General features: G+C 45.4%; 1 protein-coding gene across 2 annotated transcripts in view; it reads left to right on the top strand.

Moving 5' to 3' along the window:
* Positions 1-23723, top strand: part of KCND3 (potassium voltage-gated channel subfamily D member 3) — a 115178-nt gene that overhangs the window by 68920 nt on the left and 22535 nt on the right. For both annotated transcript variants that reach the window (XM_054181291.1, XM_054181290.1), the window contains exon 2: positions 17001-17163. In XM_054181291.1, the coding sequence (XP_054037266.1) occupies positions 17001-17163 (163 nt within the window). The remainder of the gene's footprint in view (positions 1-17000; positions 17164-23723) is intronic.

Genomic DNA, 23723 nt, shown 5'->3' with positions numbered 1-23723 from the left:
AAAGGCAAGGACCAGGATGTTTTCCTGTTCAAAGCACAACAGTTACACCCAATAAATAAAATTAGCATCACCAAACCTTACCAGCTCAAACACATAAATCCGAACAAGGCTGGAGGTTCTGAACTGAGCAGCCGCATCCCTATGAGGAGGTACATGAGCTCATTTAGAGTTCTAACATCATTTTCCTGAGCTAACAGGACGCCTCTCACACTCTCATTGAAGGGTAGGGCAGTTTTACCACTCTTTTCAGGGGACAATCTCCCTGTGTGAGGTACGATTATTAAATGTGATGATGGGAATAAGGCTCATTTTCCTGGGAAAATACTGTTTCCATCGAAATCTAAAACTGCTTGTTCATTTCAACAGTGAAATGATTTCGTTTTATAAACAGAAACGAAGAACAGCAAGAAAAACTCCCTCCCAACACAACCCAAGCGGTGGCACTCAGGGCATGCACCAGCTGGGACCTGTGGCAGCCGGAGCAGAGGACAGAGGTGGCCACGGTGGCCGGCGACCAAACCCGCCGGCAGCAGTGAGCAGGGAAGGTCCCTCCAAGGGGAGCTGCACGACTGAAGCCCCTCTAGGATGAGGACAAAAGCGCTGCGAATTCAAGGAATTACAGTGTATTTTCACTGTGGTGAAAGGGCCTGCAGCAGCGCACAGCGAACAAACGCAACGCTTAAACGCTGTTTCATTCAGATTTATACCCACATTTACTACTTTCTAGGCTTATCGTACCCCCATCTCCACTCAGCCGCACTTGTACAGCCCTACTTTAATCACATAGCTTCACCTGCATTGCTTTTCAGTTTGCTTCACTGCAGTTAAAGCAATACTAAAAAACTGCATTTCCTACGCTACAGCTATTCTGAACTGGAGTAGCTGAGCAGTCGGGGGAAGGATATCTTCCATTCCTCTTGCCTGCCTTCCTCAAAAGAAAGCAAAGGTTTGTACCCCTAAGAAGTGTTCAAATGCGAGATATTTTTAGATCGGTTTGATCCAGCACTGGATAGAAGAGGGCTGAAATCTCCCTGCTGCTGTTTTAGATTTGCAGGGGCTTAACTGCCCCACGAATACAAAAGGAGCAAAATGTAGCTTAAACTGTGCAGAAGTCAAAGGAAATCCGTGCACTGAACCCAGTCGGCTTAAAGGTCAGCCACAGATTTTCCTAAATCAGGATGAGTTTAAAATCGGGTTTGTTTCCCATTTATGCAAGATCTACCAAAAAGCCCATCCAAAGCAACCAGGCTCCGGCACACCGTTTTCCCGTGCCCGATTCCCTGGCCAACCTGGTAAGAACCGTTTGTAACTTCTGTCACTTTGTGTGGCTCTTACAGCTGCCGGACTAATCCGCGGGGAAGAGGCCCAGCAGCCTCCTCGCCAGGCACAGCGCAAGACGTTGACAGATGCAAAGGGCACGCTGCGCTGCTTTTGCACAACATACTGCGAGACGTTTGAATTCTGACAGCTCTCGGGGAAAGGCAGGAATAAGAATGCACGCCGCAGGTCTGGGCTCCCGGTTGTTTGATTTAGGGGTTTTATGTTTTGTTTTGGCTTGGTTTTGTTTGCTTGTTTATTCCAAAATCACCTTGGGAAATGAGCCTGCTGCGTATCGCTCCCATAGATAAATTCAAATAATGTTATCTGTGGTGGTTTGTACCTGGAGAAGGGATGGTGAATCAGTAATTGCCAGAGAATGAATTCACAGTCAAGTGTTTTTATGAAGGCATCAGCTCAGACGCAGCATTCAAAGTGTCATATCTACAGGGAAAAGCTCAACTTTCCAAGGTGCATATGTAGAAACAGGAAGAAAAAGATATCACGAGTAGCAAATTCAGAAAAGCTCGCTTTTCTCCAGGCATCTCCCTGTAATATCTTAGAGAAAATAAAGACCGAAGGGAAAACACAATGTGCCTTAACTACCTGTACTGGAAAGGAAAGCGGCTTCTTCACAGCAGACGTGGGAATGAAGTAACAGATGATGGTTTGAATCTCAGATTGTGCATACAATGGAGAAAAATCTTCTAAAACAGAAAGGAAATTAGAAAATAAAGTCTGCTGACAGGGAAGCTGTGAATTTACCAACTCTGCAAGCAGAGACGGAAAGGACTAGACAGAGGATTTAGGACTAGACAAGAGATTTACTGGTAGAAACTGCAAAATGGTAATTTCCCTATGTAGTAGTGATGCCAGAAAATGGACCAGACAACTCAGTCTTTTGTTTTTCCTGAAAAACTTGTGAATGTGCATAAAGGGCTGGCTGCTCAAACGCATAAAATACAAGGAAAAGGACCCGAGGTATCTCCAGAGACAAGAACCATCATTCAGCATCGTCCCAAGGTGCAGACCACAAATGATTTATTCTTATAATCTGTTTCTATTCATGAAATACTTAAACACACTTAGGGAAACAAAGCAGGGTTTGATTTTGGTGATTGTCCCTTTGTGTACTAATTATTTTTATTAGCAAGTTAATTTTCATCACAAGCTGTCTGCTTGCTCATCTGGGAGAAACATATTTATAAGGCCAAAAGTTCAAAAGCAACTTTCGGCGCATTACCGGAGGAGGAGATGGCACACACTACATAGTCTTGCAGCAAATACATCGGAACGCGATCCTGAGGATCAAAGCTAAAGCAGTAAGACGATTCAGGCTGCCCGGAAAGCACAAGTGCACACATACGTGCAGTCACGCGTGTGTCATATCGGAGCCTGCCCGGACACAGGACCAGGAGGAGGGGGGAGGTTTCCGTGCCAAGGAAGGGACAATGAGCAGGCGTTTCGGGAGACGCTGCCCAGTCCCGCTGCAGTTGGTGGGACGGCAGATTCCCCCACAAGGCTCCCTGGAGGCAGCCCCAGGCTGGGGAGGGGGTTTCGGAGCTTGGGGTGACCTGTCCCAAAGCCTCGCGAGCTGATGTCCTGCTGGTGTGAGCAGCTCTGCGTCCCCACCGCGCTGCGTCCCCACCGCGCTGCCCCAGGTGGGACACTCGTCCCCCTTTGCTGCTCCGATGGGATGCTCAGAGTGACAACGTGGCTGTGCTGCTGACTTTTCAAATTGCACAAAAGGGAATTTTACACTTTGGCAAACTGCCTACCTGAATTCTGGGGGAGTGAGAAAGGAGAAAACAAGTTTTGACTAGTAACATTTAAGGTGACACTATCAATCACTGGCAAACTTCGACAACTCCAGTTAATTTTTGCTCAGAATGATAAAATACTCCACTGGTGAAGAAAATAACAGAGTTTCACACAGGGCTATTTTTCTTCTTGTTTTTCTTTTGATTTAGAAGAAAAATCATGTTAAATCTTCAGCATTTTTAATCAAATACAGACAAGGGAAATTGAACTATGCACAAACAAACCTGTGTTTTCAATTGGCTTTTGTTACTCTCAGTTAAAAGTTTACAGTTTGGATTATTTTTTTTCCCTAACAAAAATCCAAAACATTTCAAGAGAAATTGGTATTTGTGAGCAGGCTCCTTTAGTCTGTCTTTGAAGAAAGAGGAGTCTGAAATAGAATAGAATTATTCAACCAGCTCTAGACTCAGAACACTTCCCTGGAGGCGTAGATCTGGCAGCATGTAGGTGAATTTGATTTCTTACTCAGAAAAATTATCTATGCGTTATTAATATTAACACACGCTTAGAGGAACAAATGGGCAAGATATTCTAAAATACAGATAGAGATGGATCCTAGATCCTGAGCTCCTGGTAGTCCAAGTGAAGAGGAAAGGTGTGAGACAGCCAGTTTATGACTCCCAGTGCCCACTCAGACTGAAGTTCATGGCTACCAACCGTCATCAGAAGGGACACTGCGTCTCTTCACATCCCAGTTCTGCACTGGAAAGCAGACTGTGGGTACCTGTGTCTGTGCAATGCTGTAACCAGGGTGAGAACAAGCAAAGCCTATGCCGGGATCATTTCCATCAGCGCCCTGCCAGGCCAGCTCCATGCTGCCACCCACCTTCACCACTTTTGGTGGCCAAAGAGTGAAACTGGTTTCTGCTGCAAGTTTAGGCTGATCCCTAAGCTGCTTTGGAAGCTGCACAGGACACACACATGCGTATGTGACACGCAGTGCTACAAGAGTCTGTCCGTCTGTAACGCATGAACACATAAGACAGTCCCTGCGCGCGGGACCTGCGCCTCCCCACGAGTAAACCCTCCCGGACAGTCCGAGAGACGCGGTGGTGCCTTCATGGTGGCTCTTCCCAAAGGAAGCAGAATAAAATCAAGGGATCGTTCAAAGCAGATTCACAGCATTGGTCTTCCATTTGAAAAAACAATATAAGAAAGGAAATAAAGATTCTCTGATTTGTCTGTCATATACCTAGGAGAATAAATTTTCTATTGCAGTGTGGTGTTTAAAGCTCACCACATTTTTTTAACGAGGTACTATTAACAGAAGATAAAGAGATAAGAGAAGATAAGAGAGTAGCTAGCATAAGAAAAAGCTATTTGTTTCCATTGTCTTCTCTGACAACCTTTTGCTGTCCTGCACTAACTAGGTTCGCAGAGGGGCACCTGTATTTCTTGGGGTTTTATTATTTATTTTTATTTTCTGCCATACAGAGTCAAGAAATGGGGGGGGGGGGGGAGAGATATTTCAAAGCTTCCAAAAAATCAAAAAATTTATTCATAGAAAAGAAAGCAGAAGGAACATAGTTATGAGCAAGGAACGCTGAAGTCATCTAGCTTGTAATAAAGTCTATAGCTAACTAGCCACAGGTGCTCTTCACATCCCAGGAGCAAATGAGAGTATGATTGATAGGGATACGGTAATGCTTCTGCAACCATAATACAGTCTTTCTGGAGTACAGGTTTGCACCTGCTCAAAGACGAGGCATTAATATTTATTTAAACAAGACCATTAAAAAGGAGAGGGGGTGGAGAAGAAATCATTAAGTATCTACACCAAGGCAGAACAAAGCACGCCCACGCCAAACCGGAGTCTTCTGCATTGCAGAGGGACCGGCCCGGCCCTGGTGAGCAGCGCCAGGCGCGGGCTCCGGAGCTCCCTCCCCGTTTGCTGTGGCCTCTGACGCCCAGACCGAGCCTCCTGCAGCCAGAACCTCTTCCTACCGGCTAGAGGTTGCCCAACGTGATCTAAAATCAGAGTGCATTTCAGAGTTGTATATAGGCTCTATGGCCAGATTTACAGAATTATTTAGGTGTGTAAAGATGAAATAGCATTAGGCCTGCACCAGTGCTTCAGCCATCCCTCTCGTGAGCCCAATTAACTTTGTGAATCTAACCCTACGGCAAGTCTGATTTTGCTCACAAGTCGGGTGAGGCTGTGGAGAGAACGCAGCCACCACGAGCCAGGTGAGGTCCCCCAGGGCGAGGGGACACACTCATCACTACGTGCTTCCCGCACGTGAAAGCATTGCAATACGTCTCCACAAGTCTTCAATTCACCCCGATTCTGCTTGGCTTAGCAGCAGAGGCTGAGCCAGTCTGCGCCACAAACACACCCCTCCCGGGTCTCAGCACCAGAGCTCACGCACTCTACGAGAGCGAGCAGAAACCTGTGGTGCCTTCCCACACCGCTTCAGGACACCTGCAGGATTGGTTGTGATTTTACCGAAGAGCAATATAGAAAACTCCTTTCAAATCTTTCTGATCTCGGTAATATCCTGTACGCACCAAGTTATCCTGCAAGGAGCAGTTCCACGTTTGAATTTCCAGATTGCCTCCCAACCCATTATTACATGGATTTGTCCCTTGCCTTTTCAGGACTCCAGCAGCCTGCACCGAAATCATTTCTGCAGACCTTATAAGTACTCTCTGCAACGTGATCGCTTTGATGCTCATGTAATTCTTCCTATCACTGAAACACGTCTTTCATTTACAATGTGTGCCTGAGCCAAGTAAATTCTTAATTCCTTTTGTATGTCACTATTTGATGACAAATGCCACATTATCAGATCACTTTTCCTCGTAAGGGACAGAATTGTATGGTTAGGCAATACCCAGCCCTTGGACAGCATTTTACGTCTGCATAAAAAAGAAGCATTAATCAGCGCTAAAACTAACTGGAATTTGTATGCAACTTTCCATTGCCTTGAATTAAGTCGGTTTCTGACATCACTATTTAAAAAAACACACGTTTTTGAAATTGTGTTTACCAGGGTTCGTATTTTATGGATAGAGATAATAGAATAGAGAGAGAAGTGTACAGCTCACGTTATTTTTTAAGACATGAGATATGCCTTTCACTTGTGCCACGTCTCTCATGCCAATAAACCTGACATACTTTATGCACTTCGCTATGTGATCATAATTGCGACTGTTGAAATAGAACTTTTGATCACAAAAGGTAGTTCTACGCAAATTTACAGAATTATAGCTATTCTTAAATATAAAATATTTCAAACTATTATTTAAAGAGGAGCTTAGGTGCTTAAATATAATCAAAGGAATCAAGCTTCTAAGGAGATGATCAAATTAAAACAGCTTTACTCTTTCAATAAACCAGCCGAAAAGCCACTCGATAGGAGCTGTGAGGAAGAGGTTGGTTGTGCATCTGCGTTACTGCACCCAGTACCGAGGTGCAGCTGCTTCCGCACGGAGGCAAAGCTTCAAATGCAGTAGCAAGAACAACGCTGCACGAGGAGAACCGCCTCCAGATCAAGAGTATTCACCATTTTTTTCACGGCAAGGGTGACTGAGCACTGGAACAGCTCGCCCACAGAGATCATGGAGTCTCCAGCCTTGGAGACATCAAAAACCTGATTGCCACAGCCCTGAGCAACCTGCTCTGGGTGGCCCCCTCTCAGCTGGGCAAAGACCAGACGGTCTCCAAAGGACCTTCCAGCCCCGGCCACCCCACAACTCCGTGACTGGCCAAATACCCAGAGCAGACTTTTATCCAAATCTGTTGCCATGAGCAGGGTGGAGGGAAGTGGCCAGGGCTCAATGATTTTGTCCCTCTCTGCCATCCCCGCAGAAGGGCTACAGAAGCCTCAGACAACCCAGGCATGGCACGGCATCCCCCTCCGAGAGCCGGGAGCGTGAACCAACCACACACACACCTTCCAGGGCATCCTCTGCCCAGCCCAGAGGGGCCTGGGATGTGTAACGCTCCGTTACAACCTAATCCCTTTTTCTTCTGCTCACTTCAACTCTTTTGAAACTGCTTCCACTTCCAAGTTCAACTTTTCCAGAATCTGAGGCTTTCAAAAAGCCAATTCTTAAAAAGCTAATTAATTCCCCATAGGCTTTTTTTTTTTTGACTCAGTAAATATTTCTGAGATTGCTTTTTGTATAATCAGTGTTAGCAGCTCATTAAAATGCACAGTATGTGTATCATTTTGAATGTGACATGGCTCAGCATGGACGCTCAAGCTGCTTAAAAAGACAGAAAAGAAAAAGATGAGGATAAAATGAAAGCAAAAACCCAGCATTTCCTTTAAGCTGACACCTCAGTTAAGAATTTGAGGCAGGGCAGGGAGCCTCCAGCCCTGCTATTAGGTGAAAAGTCTAATTGCTCCATGCACTGAGTGCCCTCTCCAGCCTGTATGTTTTTCAAAAAAAAATTTCTTTTACAGAGAGCTTTAAGGTGCTTAAAAAAAAAAAAAAAAAAAAAGAAAGGATTCTACTATCAGGTAATTGTATAAGGTTTTCACTCCGAGTAATATGAGGCTGCTTCTTGAATTAATAATGAATGAAGTAATTTTAAAGGCCTTTAGTGTACGCAGCCAGAAATAAATAATGCCTTAATCTGGGACATTTTATTTTCCATTAAAACAAACACTTTTTAAAGGTGTGTGTTGCTGAGAAGAGACGCACTCAGTTGCTAACATGCCAGATGCTGTATCAGATGATGGTTAGATGGACAATAATACTCATGACTTTTTCTTAATATTTTCTGAGCATTGTTGATGCTTGATGGCCGAGGAAAAGAGGAAGGTTAAAATGATTGCTTTGGGCCACAACAAGAAGACCCAAGACGAAGTGCTCCCTCAGTAATGAGTGGCTGCGAAACTGCAGTTCCACTTTAATTGGCCTTATTTCAGTTGGCGTGCGCTCTATATTGGATAAAATACACCTCCGTTCATTTGCAGACAAATTATTATGACTGACATACTAGTAAAATGGTAACAATGCTAAATCATAAACTAATTAGTAACTGTGTACAGTAACTTCTTTAAGCATGTTAGAATCACAAGCTGTTAGGCGAGACACCTCTGAGCACCGGCACTGACACCGCAGACTTCCCCTTCCCGCGTGCAGGGAGCAGCACTGCGGCTGAGGTTAATTGAAATAAAATAAAAAAATGAACAGAAAGAGGCGAGCGAGGCGCCTCATTACAACCCGTCCATGTGCCACAGCTCTACGGCTTCAGGGCCAAAGAGAACCCGCGGGTGGTGACTGCCCCGCACCACCGCAAGGGCTAATTCTTATAAATGGATTTGAGTCTTAGTGCCCACATTAGAATTTCAATTAAATTAAATATTGACCGAGGCAGAACTTGCTGTCAGGTTCAGGGTGAAAAGCTTCAATTACCAAGGAAGCAGCAGTCCTTGAAAATAACATCATACTTTCACCTTCACGGGGAAAAAAAACCCACGATATGGAGGTACACAGCAAGGGGTGGGTTTGCTGTTAGAAAAGAAAGAATCAAATAGATTTTTTTTTTTTGGTCGTGCATGACAGTAAATCCCCGCTGTTACAGTAAACCAGAGCTTTTCCTCAACTGATAATCGTGAGTTAAAGGGCTAAACAGTAACTTGTTGTGAACAGATTGTGCATTTTTCAATTCTACTGACAACAGACCCACTTCAAGACTGCTCCAGAGACCCGCACAGGCCCCAACACCACCGTTACCATGGGTCTAGGAATCTGCAGCTTAGAATAAAAAAAAAAAAAAAAGAAAAAAAAGAAAAAAAAAAAACCCGAACTTTCCTGGTTCAGGGAACCGAGGACCTTTGCAATTTTCCAAACACAAGTGTAGGAAATGGATTCTGACTCTTTTCTTGTTGGACCCTTCGTTATTCTGCAACTTGCCCTGCAACACAGAGAGACTGTGCCGTCAGCATGGCCGGAGGGCTGCTGCCTCTTCTATTGCTCTTCACTTGAAATTCTCTAGTGCGGAGAACTTAGAATGGCATGAAATTGTCACCACCCCCCACTGCTCCTGGGTCCACTGAAACGCTTCCTCTTTCCAGACATCTTCTGCTCAGAAAAATAACAGCCCAGACATCATCTTTGGTGTTTCCTGCTAAGTCTTCTCAATAAATTTCAAATCAAAAGTAACTGCCAATTGGAGAAAGATCTGTCTAACCAAAAATGCTCTGAAATTCAGCAGGCTAACCAAAAAAAGAAAAAAAAAAAAATAAAGTCTAAGAAAGCTTTTTCTGCTACATCTATCACTACCGAAACTGAGATTTGAGGATCAAAAACTTAGATGACAGTATGGCTGCTTGGTGATGCACGAAGCAAAAGAAACCTGAGATCACTTTTTGCTAGATATATCAGCTTTGCAAGAACTAAAATGAACAGAGCTTCCTCTGAAAAGCTGAATGAATAAACATTAGAAATAAAAGACAGTAAGGTGAGCAGGTTAAGACTGGAGATATTTTCTGCAAAGTGAAACTCAGGTTTTCTTTGATTCTACATTGAAGTCAATTCCTCTTTTTCTCAGAATAACTGTTTATTCTGAGAATAAACGGTTTAAATTTTCCTTTTTTTCTTGTGAAAACTAGTTAATGCTTTATTGAGATATCATAAAAAAAGAAAACATCCATTTTTCTTTAGTGAGATGTGTACGACAGAGTAAACTGCTATTTCTGTTAAGCAGAAGACAATTACCCTGCACGTCATTTCTGAGCTATACAGACCAACAGGATGCTCTGGATTTCCATCCCTACCTCTGCTGCCTGCCGCTGTGACAGCGAGAGCCAAGGACGAAGGCAGTCGGTCCACATCTGCCATTAAGGGAGAGCAAACAGGCGGCCTCTGACATTATCTCTAAAAATGCGTTTGCTGGCAGAGCTGAAACGCAGGCAATTCCCCATCCAGAGAAATGTAATTTCTAGCAGTAGTTTGAGGGGGAAAGGAGAGGAGTAACGACGGTGAATTAGCTTGGGCTGGCCAAACGCAAAGAACAAACATCCATCTTAGTACCGTTTCAAAAAAATATTTGAACAAGCATGTTACCATCTTTTCAGTGAACGGCAATTAAGTATGTGCTTAATACTGAGCAAGGGCTGAAACAATGTGCTGAACTGGGACTACTGGGTTAACTGGTAGAGGTTCCCCATTTGCTTTGAATAATCCCTGTCGGCCACAACAAAGAAAGATTTCTAGCAGTTGGCACACATCTAAAAATGAAGAGCAAAGAAATGACTGACTGAGAGTCTCGGGTATGGTGCAAGTCACAATTTGCAGAGGCGATGAAATGACAGAACCTGAGTCAGGTGGATGACAGCATTAGTGTGGAAGGGATTATTAGCGTGGAAGGTATTAATAGAGGATATGCAAAGAGGCTCCCTCTCAGCACTCCTCCGACTGAAGCAGAAGATAAAGTTGCTTATGTCTCCATGAAGAAAGCCATTCCCAGCCTGCGGTGGCTCCGGTCCAGCCCGCGGGACCGGGAGGCGATGCTCCGGGTCGCCCCATCTCACACCAACACAGGTCTGCAAACGCGCAGGTCTCCCCGCAGGAAGGTGTTCACACTCCCATTGTAATCCCTTTCTCAAAGGTCTCTAATAACGTTTCTTCCCCTGCTCCTTCTAATGAATGGTAATAGAGAACACTTGATTAGGAGCCTTTCATCATTTTAGGACTAGGGGCTTTAGCTTTCTGACCTACTTTCTTTGCCAATGAAATTCCGTTTTTAGCTTCAACTCAAGGTCTGAATGTTACCCAAATTCCGACCATCTGTTTTAACTGCCTACAGGCTGAGAAGCTGATCCAAGCCAGGAAGAATAAATGGAACCAGTGTGTGCATATATTAAGAATTCTCAACCCTCGGTGTATTAAATAACCTACTCAGTTTATTCCCAAGTCTACATAAACGTTCCCGTTTCTTTGGGCAGCGCCTGCTGTTGTTGTAAGGAACATTTACGCTACCAGTTGCTCCAAGACCTTCAGCTCAGTCACCTTTCTTGTACAAGTACAGGAACCAGCAGGCTACAACTGACCCTGAGGCCATCTAATCCCTTAATTTGGCTCTGGTGAGGGCTGGGACAGCATACCCAGAAGTACAGATGCCCCCGAGCAAGTCATTAGGGAATAACCCGCCTCTCTCTAATTCTCACTGTTAGAGAAGCCACAGAACTTCCATCTCCTCAGTGATCCTTTCTCATCCCAGGAGATGTAACTACGTGGTCTCGGTGTTAATAAACAGACAGCTGACTGGTCCTTTCGTGAATCTCTAGCAAATTCCCCACAGCATCTGGAAACAGCGAGTTCCATGGAGGTAACTTCTTGCACTGCACAGAATTCCCTCTCGGTTTTAAGCGTCCTGTCTTCCCATCTCACTGCACGCTCACTTCAGTTAGTTTGAAAAAGGGCCTAACAGCATCAGACCTTTCTTCAGGATTTCAGATACGTGTCTCAGTCCTTTTATTACATAAAACTCAGTAACAAATAGGAATTTATAAACCAGCACAAAATCAAAAGGCAACATTACCTGGAAAATCCCTACTAAGTAACTGCTGACCACAGCTTTACAAAAAATCAAAACGAATCCGAGTACTGACGATAAGCTTCTGCTGCTAGCACTGATATGCATCTACAGCACGCATCCCTCACAGCTTGGCTGATGGATGCAATTTCAGCAGAACATCTAGGGAGGATGAGAGCATCCGCAAAAACATTAGCAAATAAAATATGCCAGGGAAAAAGAAAACAGTAGTGTAAAACTAAGCCAGATATTGCAGAAGTTGAATGCCCAGCTGGGGAGCTACCCAGCTCAAAACAAGGCAGAAAATAAGTATATTTAATGTAAAAGAATCCTAGCATGAAATAGGCTCTGTACTTCCCCGGACACAGCTGATTTGCTGTTCAAGTCTGTCATTTGACGGCCTGTTTATAGATTCTTTGGCTTCAAAGCCATCATGGCTCTGTTTACAGCACGCTCTTTCAGGAGGCACCACGAGCCTCCTCACGTGTCAGGTTTCTCAGGCATTCATCAGCGCATCCCCTTCCTTCTAGGATTTGTATATTTAAAAAGCTGACATAACTTACCAGACTGTCCTTACGGACATGGATTACTGAGTCTGTGTCTGCAAGACACCTTCAGAAAACTTCTCCTATATTTTCAATATATCATGCCAGCATTAACTAATTAATCCTCACAACGCTTGTCCAGGACAGCTCTGAAAATACTTTGATCTCCCTTACGGACATGGAAAAATCAGATAGAAAGTGGACCTGTCTTTCCCGAGGCCATAAAACCAGCCCAAGTCAGCTTTCAGACAGGAGGAGCGCTTGCCCCATCGCTGGTTCTGCGTTGCAGCTCTGCGCTGAGTCCCTCAGACGGTATCCCTGCCTCCAGAGCCCTCCTCCCACCTTCCCCGTACACGGGAATTTAATACACCACAGGTGAAAGTTTGTGTGCCTCTGCTGAATGAGGCAGCATCATCTTCGCCCCCCAGGAGGTATGGATACGTGACAGGATAGAACCCGGCCGGGCAGGGAGACAGCCCACGCGAGCAGCACTGCGCTCGGAGAGCTGCGGGTTGTGCTGGGGCAACTCCAGCAAGGCGGATGGAACAGCTGATGTGGCAGAGGAACCGCGAATTAAACCCTAAACAAAAGGCCTAACTCTCCCCAGCCCCCCTACCAGAGCTGTTAATTCCCTGTTCATTCGTCATGTGCAAAAACAGAAAAGGAATGAGTAATATTTGCTTTTGTTTTCATTGTATCATTGGAAGTGACATGATCATTATTTCACTGGAGGTTCAAAGCAGCATTAGCATGATTACATTGGACTTGTACCTATTAAACGGAGGGACATGAGCTCCTCTGGGCTGTCAAATGCAACACGCACAGCCTTGCAATGCAACTGAAACATTCTAGCTGAATTTTAGACTTTTTTTTTTCCTCCTTTGTGCAAATCAAAACATTCCACAGCGATTTACTCACGGTATAGAAAAGGATCTCTTGCACCTGGAAAACTACATGCTAATTCCATGCTTTATTCTATCTCTTTCATGCAAAAGGCTTTCAAAATCATATTCTATTGTACAGTACATAATGTTATTATTCCATCCTTATTGTCCTAAAAGCAGAAGCTTACAGGCTGGAGTGAAATCTTCTTTTGACTCTACTGTGCTGGGCAAAAGGTTAGAGAGATAAAGAAGCTCTCAAAGAGCTGTTAGTGCCAGCATGAGGCAGAAATACTAAATCACTTGAAGCAGCATTGTTTCTCTTGCCATCCTCCATGAGATATTGCAGCTCTCGCAGGCTGCAATAGGTGTGTGAAAACCACACGGTTTTGCAGCACTAAGGAAGCATCCCTTGGCCGCTTAAACATAGCGACAGTCCTCCCCTGACCATTGGACCCAGGAGCCAGCTGTCCCCACGGTCTCGTGTTGGCCCTGTGTCCTCAACCAAGTCCCCCAGGGGCACAGGAGCGTGCCCCCGGGACGTGCTGCTTGCAGGGGCTCACTGCCTGCCCCGAGCCAGCCCTGGAGAAGAGGAGGGTGCTGGGCTGACGCGCTGCCCACACACAGGTCTTCTACTGGTGAGGAGGAAGGTGCTGGGATACAGGTTTATCAGTTTTCAATTGCACTCTGATCCCCTCTGCACCTGGAGAAGCCAGCGGAGACAACAGCTACACAGAGCAACAATCCATGGCCCGTCGGCCCCTCCCCAGCTGTGTGCCTTACACCGGCTGGGAAGCTGGCACAGAAAAAGGCTGCTGGAAAAGAGCATCCTCTGAAAAGCTGCTTCGCTGTCCCCACAGAGTTGTTATTGCTGTAGCACCTTCCAATGCCCCTACACCATCGGATCTTCCAGCTTTCTGACTACAATTCCCTATTTGTAGGGCTGTGAGTGTTGCCCAGAGAGACAGGATCATCAGAGATGCTGCTGGGAGTCTATTTTTAGAGTGAGTCATTTGATGAGCTGTTCGGCACCTTATTTATCGCTGTCTCCAGCTGGGAGCTAAGCTGTGTCCAGACACCTCTGCCACTGAAACCAGAACTCAGAAGCAGTGACCTCTATTTGATAACATTTTCTGTACTGACAGAGAGAAAAACAACAGCACATTATGCTGTCAGGGCTAATAGCTGCTAATTAGGGTGAGTGACATACGACCCCTTTTATAGCCAAAGAACACAGCAGTCACAGGACAAATTTTAAAAGATGTTGGAATTCTGCACTCACAGTCTTTTCCTGTCTGAGGAGTGACCACTTCAAAGTAATTTTCTATTTTGTTTTTTTCCTGCTGTGCCTGTTTAAGGTTTTACTTGAACTTCCCGTGATGTGTACAGCAAGTAAGAGTCTCAGTGTTTGGCGTTTCCTCAGTAGGAAACGGGGCTTTGAAGGGACACCAGGAGAAGAAAAAGGAACAAACTGAAGCTACGTCATTTGAACCATGGCATACAGGTGTAGAGGCTCCAGAATCGCTGTCGGTGCCCAGAGCACCGAAGGCACAGCGGCAGTGGGGCAGCTCCTCCAGAGCTCGCCCTCCCGTGCCCCGGCGCTCGGCTGAGGCAGCGTGTCCCAGCCAGCACGGCCAGGAAGCAGGGCGAGGAACTCAGCAACCCCGAACTGGTGGAATCTGTTGCCATTTAACTGGATTCCTGGCAAAATAAACAGGAAAGCTGTTTATCTCTAGGCACGTTCCACATCTAACCTAGCCAATGCAAAGCGTTTCTCTCTGGACGAGCCTGGAGCCCCGCACGGGCTGGGTTTACTCCAGATTCCTGGGCATCTGCCTTGCGTTATTAGCATTTGTAATGCAGTAGCACACGGGGGTCACGGCTGGGTAGAGCCAGAACATGGGGCAGCTCCACCTCGGAGGAGCCTGGCACCTGCTTAACCAAACAGGCAAAGAGTAAGTAACCAAATGCCATTTCATAAGTGGGGAACTGAGGTACAGGAAAACTGAAACGATTTACTGGAGGTCACATTAAGAGTCTACCGAATTTGCAGCCTCCTGTTGTTTTATTACGGGCTCAAACATCCCGTTAGACCCTCTGAATGTTAATCATTACCTAACTCTTCTATCTTCTTGCCGCTCTAATGAGATTATTGATGAATTACTTAAAATGCACTTTCTGTAGAAGTTTCTTTAGGTGACAAGTTGCCTTTTACTAAACAAATTAATGGGAAAGTTGAGTTCTCTCATTCCAGTCTGGGGAAAAGAAGTTTTGGGTTTAAAATGCCCAATTAGTACTAACTGAAATCCAATATTGGAGGATTAGTTGGCACTGCATCTGTTATAAATATGCCATGTGGCCATTAGTACCTCGGGCACCATCAGGACAAAAAATAGTCACTCCAGCAATTAATATTGCAGTAGCTGCGTATGTCAATACAGGAGTAGAATAACAGCAACTTTGTGGGTTCATTCCAAACCCTATCATAGTCAAAATCAAAGGGAGGGGTCTCATTAAGCGCAAGGGGATCTAGACCAAGCTCTGCCGAAGCACGGCTGGGTTTTACTCCAGTCAAAGAGCTGGGGCATTTCCAGCCCTCAGTACCACCCAGGCTGCAGGGCAGCCCAGTGGAGCCAGAGAACACGGCCACGGGAGCACGACGTGCCCTGCAAGCCCAGAGGGACAAATCCACAACGTTCTCTCCACAGAGAGCTCCGCAGTAGATCCCGGAGTCAGAGTTAAGTACAAGTTTTAGGTCTCCTTCCTCTGCAGCCTGCTCCAGCCAGTGCAGGATTTCTCACGGCAGCATCTCTCGTCATAGTTTTGCAAATGAAGTTCTACATCCCCCAGCAAAACCCTCCGCGCTGCAAGACAGTCTGATCTTTCCTGACGGCGCTTTAAAGCGCCTTCTCTGAAGTCCCAAGTAATGAGGTAACTCTCGGTCTGCGTGTAAGAACAAAACTCTACAAGACAGACTGTGAGACAGACACTTATTATTATACTTTCCACAAATGCACAGAAGGGCTTTCTCTCCCTGCTCTGGGTCACTGAGATCATGTTTGAGGCATATGATTAATTTTTAGCCTTATTGTGTTATGGGGTGGCAGGAGAGAAGAAAGTTTTTTGTTTTTTTTTTTTTTTTTTAGAACAGTGTTAGATGAGGCAGACGACCTTGTCACTTAGCAAGAGCTTTTAAACTATCTTTGCATAAAGCAGCAGCTAAAAAGTTAATAGACGTTTTATTGATTTGAGGTATTTTGAGGGGCTTTAATGCAGGTGAATCCAGGAGAAGGATTCTGCTTGGGATAATTAAGCCTTAGCTAGCGAAGCCTGAAGCATTTATACCAAAAAAGAAAACCAACCCAAAAACCTGAAAATACCAAAGAAATATACCCAGTGCAGAGGTTTGTCTGAATATTTTTCAGATGGTCCCATATTCCTGAGGATTTACCCTTTACTGAATCCAGACTTTGAACAAACCCCAAATTTCTGGGGTACAGAAATGGCAAGACGACTGCTGAGTTTTGAAATGGAAGTGTAAATCCGTCCTCATTTGCACCTGGACACAAGGGAACGCACATACATGAACCTGCTCACAAGCAGACGTATAGTTTTAAGATTGTTAGAGCTCACCTAGATGGAGAGGAGAGGTAGGTGCTAACCGAGCGAGGATGTGAATTTAACGTACCCAGCAGCTGCCTGAACTGGCACATCTGTTCTGCAACAAAAGTGCCTTTCTTTGGTTTAGCTTAATTCATTGCCAAAGCGTGGTGTAAATTGTCATCTCCAGGATGACAGCACCACGTGAATTGTGGTTTTCTAAGCTTCGGTGTCTGACCTGGACACTCATGTTGCCGCGCACTCAGGGAACCTGAAGGGGCGTTTGGTGCCATTGAACTTGTCTGAAGCAGGGGCTTCCCTTTTTTTTCTTTCCCCCTCCAGTTATGGTGACATGGTGCCCAAGACAATTGCTGGGAAGATATTTGGCTCCATTTGCTCCCTGAGCGGGGTGCTGGTCATCGCTCTGCCGGTTCCAGTCATTGTTTCCAACTTCAGCCGAATTTACCACCAGAACCAGCGAGCCGACAAGCGGAGAGCACAGAAGGTAAGTCCTCCCGCGCTGCCGCCGCCACCTCTGAAACCTCAGCCCTTTCTTGTCAGCACAGGGCTCGCGGGACAACAGTGACAGGTCTGAGCGTTGCCCTCTGCAACGCGCCTCCCCATCCGCCTGCGCGCCTGTAGGCTTTCAGCACACGCGGCTAGAACCACCCCTGCCCGCGGGGACGCAGCCGGCCCATGGCACACACCGCGTGCTGGCGGGTCTTACAGGTCAGAAGCAACAGGGCTTGTATCGCTCGCCTCTGCTACATAGCAGTCTGAAATAAATATACACATGAACCCTTAAATCTTCAAGGGGAGCTGTTTATCTTTCTGGCTGCTTGGTTCCTGTTGTCTCTCTGGAGTTTTGAAAACACCCCTGCAGAAACCTGTACTTAGCAGTACCCATATCCCCTCAGCGCTGCAGACTAACATAGGCAAATCACTGGGAATACACAAAAGCCCCTGGAAATGTCAGGGGATTACTGAATATTCCAAAATCCGAACAGTTTTTGCCAGCATAAGCTTACTGATTCACTGAGAAAGTATAACAGATTTATTATATCTCTATTTCAGTCTGCTAAATTACACCTAAACCAGAATCAGGTTTTTACAACAATGGCAATCTAAAGGTCTGGGGTTTTTTTTTCTCCCTATGGAATGCTGTCTGCCAGAAATTCAAGGCTCAGAGGACCTGATGGAAAATAGTAGTAGCAAGATGTGCTATTTCTGCTTCAGGCGAGCATCTGGGCCATGCCTACTTCTTGCATCTCGGGGAGCTGACAGCAGAGCGCTGAGATATAAGACCTACAAAACCACAAAATTTGGCAGTCAAAACACATAAGGAGAGTAGCAGAGAGAGAGTCACGCAGGAATGAGCTGCAGCCTCCGTAAGTCACTGCTGGGTTTTACACATACCTGCATTAGGTTTGGCATTGTACACGTGAAACATCAAACCGCTAATTTTGGGAGGTGTTGTTGAGGGAGAGTTGTTTCTCTGATTAGTCATACAACATAATATAGATTAAAAAAAAAAAAATCTAAAGAAATCACAATGGAAGTCCACTTGATACCCCACACTCTTCAGTCAGCAGCTGGACAGTGGGAAACCAGTATGGATCATTACATCCATTTAATCAATTTAAATGATTTGCAGAGCGAGTTGCCTAATGCAAGGCTGCACCCAGGCATAAGACACCTGGATTTACCCCGGAGCAGGAACTGGCAGGTGTCAGCGTAGGGAAGGGCTGGAGCACCCACGGAGCGGTTTGCTAAGGGGACAGTGTGCGATAGCCCATCTAAGTAACGGCAGACTTTGAGAGAAAGCACTTGTTCTACTGCAGCGGCACAGAAACACAGCGAGAGGCGCAGCCTGGGCAGCAAAGAGATAAGCAAGACAAACAAACGAGATCTGTGCACAGCCACGGATCACAACACAACGACGCTCCAGAAGGGAGTGCAGGTCTGTGCTGGCGGAGGCGGCTGTCCTCTCCAGGCAGCGCAATGAAGTTTCTTGTTCCGAGTCACCTTTTCCTGTATTTGGTGGACCGTGATCCACTCAGTGACAAGGACACGTACTGCCACCTTTGATGCCTATGTGATTGATTGCAGTTTTTATAAGGTTTGCCATATTGACACACGGAGTGTATAATTTCCCCCCATTTGAATTTCTAATTCCCTTGATATTGGATGAATTTCTGGGCTAAGAAAGTTTTCTCAAGTCAGAAGCGTGAGTAATTTTCACATGATCATCACCGCATGAATACTAAAGAGAAGGGAAGAGAGAGAAGCACATTAATGACAGTCTCTCTGGAGATGGTCAGGACGTACACAGGGACGTTCGGAATCTGCTTTGATAGCACACTTGTTCCACCATCATCCTCCAGCAAATTGAATCCCTTCTTCAGAAATAGGAAAGTTTTAGTAATAACTAAAACTCTATCCCCATCGAACGGTACAAAGACATTTGCGTGGCTTTTTCAAGAAGGTTGGAAAAAGCTCTTTGCACTCTCTCAGTCCTTGAATATGAAGCGCCCACTAGTAGAAGCTCCTTATAAGCAGCGTTCAGAAGACACGGCTTTGAAGAAATAACACAGATGTCTTTCCTAAGATTCTAGTGCACTAAATAAATTATTTTTCTCTTTTAATTGAAGAGTAAATAATTTGTAGGGTATGTATTAGTATGAATGCTTTAGAAGAAGTTCTCTTTAGTTCAAGAATCATAACTTTTAAAATGTACAAGTAGGTTTCAAGATTAGGCTATAGACATTATTTATTTATTTTTTATGAACACAGACTGAAGTTTCCCAATGAGAAATAAAAAAAGGCGAACGTCAAGTTGGCTGCATGTGATGTTCACGAATTTGAAGGTCGGGGTGTGAGCAAACCTGGGCTCTGCGGCACAGGGGGGGTTCCGAGGGGCTGCACTCCGGAAAACAGGAAAAGGCAGCACGGCCCCCATGTCCCTCTGGGCCACCATGTGCTCGGCCTTTGGCTCCTAACTGCCGAGGAGGCACCAGTCTAGCAGGAAGAGGTATTTAAATAGCAAGAATAAAATACCGGGAGGTGGCTGTTACTCATCAGCATCTATTCTTCAACTAACTGAGGAGATATGTTCCTTAAAAAGGAAAGAATAACACCAAAACCAAACCACCAGTGATTTAATCGCCTTGAAGATAAATTAGTCTTTGCCAAACCTGCACTGCAAGGGAATTAATTACAAGGACATCTGGCAATCTTAATTTATTGTGCTGTGTCATCAGATTTTGTCCTCTGGCATGCAGCGAGGACCAGGTCAATCCAAATGGAAGATGAATTGATCATTTCTGACAAGGTTCATTTTGGTAAAATTGTTGGGTTTTTCTCCCCCCAAAGATTTTTTTCCCCCCTTTTTGACCGATGTGCTAAGAATAGACCTTCCTGACTTTGAAGTGATGCTGTTCTTTAGTGAATGTCACAGCCTTTGGTTTTAAAAGAGAACGTGACACTTAGAAGGCTTGACAATAGAATGACTTTGTAATTCAGATAATGCCGGAGTCTCTCGTGCTGTGTTCGGTTTGCAGCATAGATGCAGTGTGAAGGAGGAGGAGACAAGTATCTGGTGCTGGTTTGAGGACTACACCTCCCACTTTCCAACCCTAGAAGGAGAAAGCAGAGGCAGCTACTAACAGCTACTGAAATGCTGCTCCTTTAGCAGCAGGAGAAAAAGTACAACAGTTCAGTGTTTAGAAGTTAGAGACTGAGCGACTACAGCCCCGAGCCACGGCAGCGTTCCCACCAGAGCAGGGCAGCAGAGAAACGCAGCGCTGAAAGACTGCCAGGTAACACGGTCATGAAAAGAATAGATGTGGCCTTCGAGCCTAGTGCAGCAAAGAACCCACCAGCGCAGATTCCTCCCCAGGGCTTACGGGTATGCTGTAGCCCTCCGGACTCAGGGACTAGTCAGAAATCCTGCAAGAATAATCCTTCTTGAGTAAACTCTAGCTGCTGACAGACAAGTTTATCCCCATGTCTTTAAGCAGAGAACCAATAGTAAATCAAAGGTTAGTGTCTTTGCACAAACAGTAACAAAAATAAAGGAAGGAAGAAAGAAGAAAACACTAGACCTCTGAGTGAAAATACTTCTAGAAAGGTGTTTTTCAAAGTGTTACAGGAGCCTTTGTTGCTCCTTAATCTCCCAGGTCCAAATGACACTTGTCTTTGTCCAGCTTTAAAATAACTAACTCGGGTCCCTCAGCTGGAAAGATTGTGCTAAGTGCAGCAAAGTTAGTTCAGTCTGTTGTTATTTTTGTTCCTGGAATGATGCTTCAGAAAGGACAGCTAGAGATGCCTTTGATACCTCCCCAGACTGCTCCAGTACAGTCCAACTAATTACAGCAGTACGACCCCATCAGCTCCAGTGTCCCATTCCCCTGGGAAACAGGGGCTGGCAATAAGCCGCAGAGGAGCTCTCAGAAATGCGAGTTTCCTTAGGTGGGCCAGTGACTGACAAATAGCGATGTGCACTAATGGCTTTTCAGTAAGAAAAAACGGTAAGACAGAAAAATATACTGTAACAAGCGCAAAGCAGCATTACAGGTTAAGCCTATGCAGTTGTCAGCCCCAGCTCTCCGCACACCTGAACATCCACGCAGATGAAGATGCTGAAGTCCTCAAAGACGTATTGAAAGCAGTTTTGGACAGCCTCAGAAGGCACGTGGAAGGAGAGTGGCAGCAGAAATGTTTGGAAATAGCAGCAACAGCCTAAAGCAAACTGGTCTCTGGCCCAGCCCTCTTTGGGCTATCATTTAGCCACCTGAGTTGTTGTAGATCTTCTCAGTTTGGGAGAAAACAACTGTTCAGAAAGGGGCCTCTTCCACAATGAGGTATGCCTCCTCACCTTTGCGCAACAGAGGGAGAACCGTAAGTGCTCAGATGCTGTGAAAAGAAACCCTGTTTAAAGTGCTTTTATCGTTTAATGGTTAGATTTGCTAAATGAGACAAGATACTGAAATGGCTGATGATCTCCGAGGGATTAGCATGGTTTTACTGGTGCATTTCACAGGGGCTAAACTGAAACTGTCATCCACAAATACAAAACTTCAGTAATCACAGTGCTTGGTTTCAGGGCTGCAGTAAATATGCTTTTGAGGACTACAGCTTCTTAGTCTGTTCAATTCATTTCATTTATTATCTGGTGGCCTTTGACTCTATGAGAGCAAGCAGTGTACTGCAAAAGCCTTGAAATACATTTCTCATTTAATCCTCTAGGCTATAAGTTTCCAGGAAAGAACCAAACACCCAGAATTTAGGCAAGGAAAGGACTACCCAGGACAATAAAAAACACCAACATTTTGCAGAGCCACTCACATAACACTATAACATAGAACTGAAAACTGTAATGCAGGCGATCAAAGAGTAGGTGGTATGAGTGAGGTGAAGCAGAGAAGTGGACATGTTGCCTGGTGGATGAATTAAAGCTTTCAATCACCGAGGCAGCATCAGCAGAAGGAAGGAAGGGACAAGGGAGAAGCCATATCTTTTCAGATGGAAGTCGATGAGAGGGAGTAGATGGAGGAAGGTTATTCCAGACAGCGAGAGCTACTCGAGAGATGGTTGCACACAGGCAGCTATGACTCCGCGGGCTGATGAAGAGGTAACTATGGAGATGCTTAAAAGGGGCTTAAGCCAAAAGGAAGGAAGAGTAAGGACACAAACGTCTTCCTGATTGTTCCACAAGAGGCATGTTAGAAACAGCCTGTTCCAGACCCAGCCGTCACTCCCAGAGTCAGGGAAAACAGGGCTGCAGTCAGCAGAGCGGGTGAAGAGGGAAGATGGTGATGAAAAGAATGCTTAATACTAGATTTATGTCATCATCGTACCCCTGAGAAAGGCAGCCCACACACCTGTCAATAATGAGGCCATTATAATAATTGATTTGCTACAGAGCAGGGGAGTCAGCTTTGAAATGTTCTGTTTTCCAGCTGACACCCTAAATTTTGGAGGTGGGTTAGTGAACTTCAGTGCGTGGAACAGAACGGCCAGAAAAAGCGACTGGAGCAAAGCTGTGAGCTGTCTAAGGCGAGCTCAGCGACAGAACATGACTCAGTTCCCAGCAGGGGATGGGGTTGGGAACTTAAGGAGAGAGAGAAACAATAAGGTTAAAACTGGAGCTGGCTGACATTTAGAAAACATGTTTTTTTTCAACCACAATGAATCTATGTGGAATATGTTTTTGTTGTTGTTGATATTTAAGTTTTTGACAGGGGGAAAAAAAAAGAGATTTTTTAAACAAGATATTTCATTTTTACTGGGGTAGGCACCTCTTTCTGTTCTTTGTCTCCTGTTTGGTGTTTGTCATGTCCCCTCAGAGAGTTCAGGGGGAAAAACCCAAACAAATAAACCAACCAGGAATCCTTGCTCTTTTCTTTCCTATCGTCCAGGAAAGCAAAATGGTATTTTTCATCAGTTCAGCTAGTTATAATTCCCTGGGTCCCAAATCACATAAGACAACTAGATGTCTCCTCTGGAAGCAGGGATTGGAATCAGTGAGCTAGAGCTTACAGGTTCAGCCTCCAAAGCAAGCCCACACATCTAAATATTAAGCCTGTTGTCAATAGTGGCCCAATGCCCAGACGAAATAACTTCCACACGTACCCAGGAGCCACTCCACATTTGTTTTGTGCCTTGAGGCCCTTTCACGTCACGTCTCAGTCATAACCAGATAACAGCCTGCAGTGCGTAAGAACCTGACTAATCCACCCTCGGGGTCCCTCCTTGGCCATCGCCACAAGAGCAAGTCCCCCTTCCCCACCTGTCGGAAGCCCGGGTTGCGTGTGGCAGCCTCTGTCCAGATGGCTCCATTATGTAGCACAGTTGGTAGGATTTGTAATGGCTGATGTTGCCCGCTTCATCCCAGATGTCTAAATAAACGCAAGCTGAAATTGCCTTGTCAAGGAGACCTGCATGCAAAATGTTCAGCCAAAAAGTGATAGGCAGCCCTGTCCTGCCTTGGAACTGGGTTCTCGTGATCAGATTCTTTGCTGTAGCATGTCCTGACTAGTTATTTTACCGCTCTGCCCAAGTAAT

Source organism: Rissa tridactyla, chromosome 21 (assembly GCF_028500815.1).
Source record: "Rissa tridactyla isolate bRisTri1 chromosome 21, bRisTri1.patW.cur.20221130, whole genome shotgun sequence".
NCBI classification, from domain to species: Eukaryota; Metazoa; Chordata; class Aves; order Charadriiformes; family Laridae; genus Rissa; species Rissa tridactyla.
Note: the sequence above shows the minus strand (reverse complement) of the source record. Positions and strands in the feature narration are given on the sequence as shown.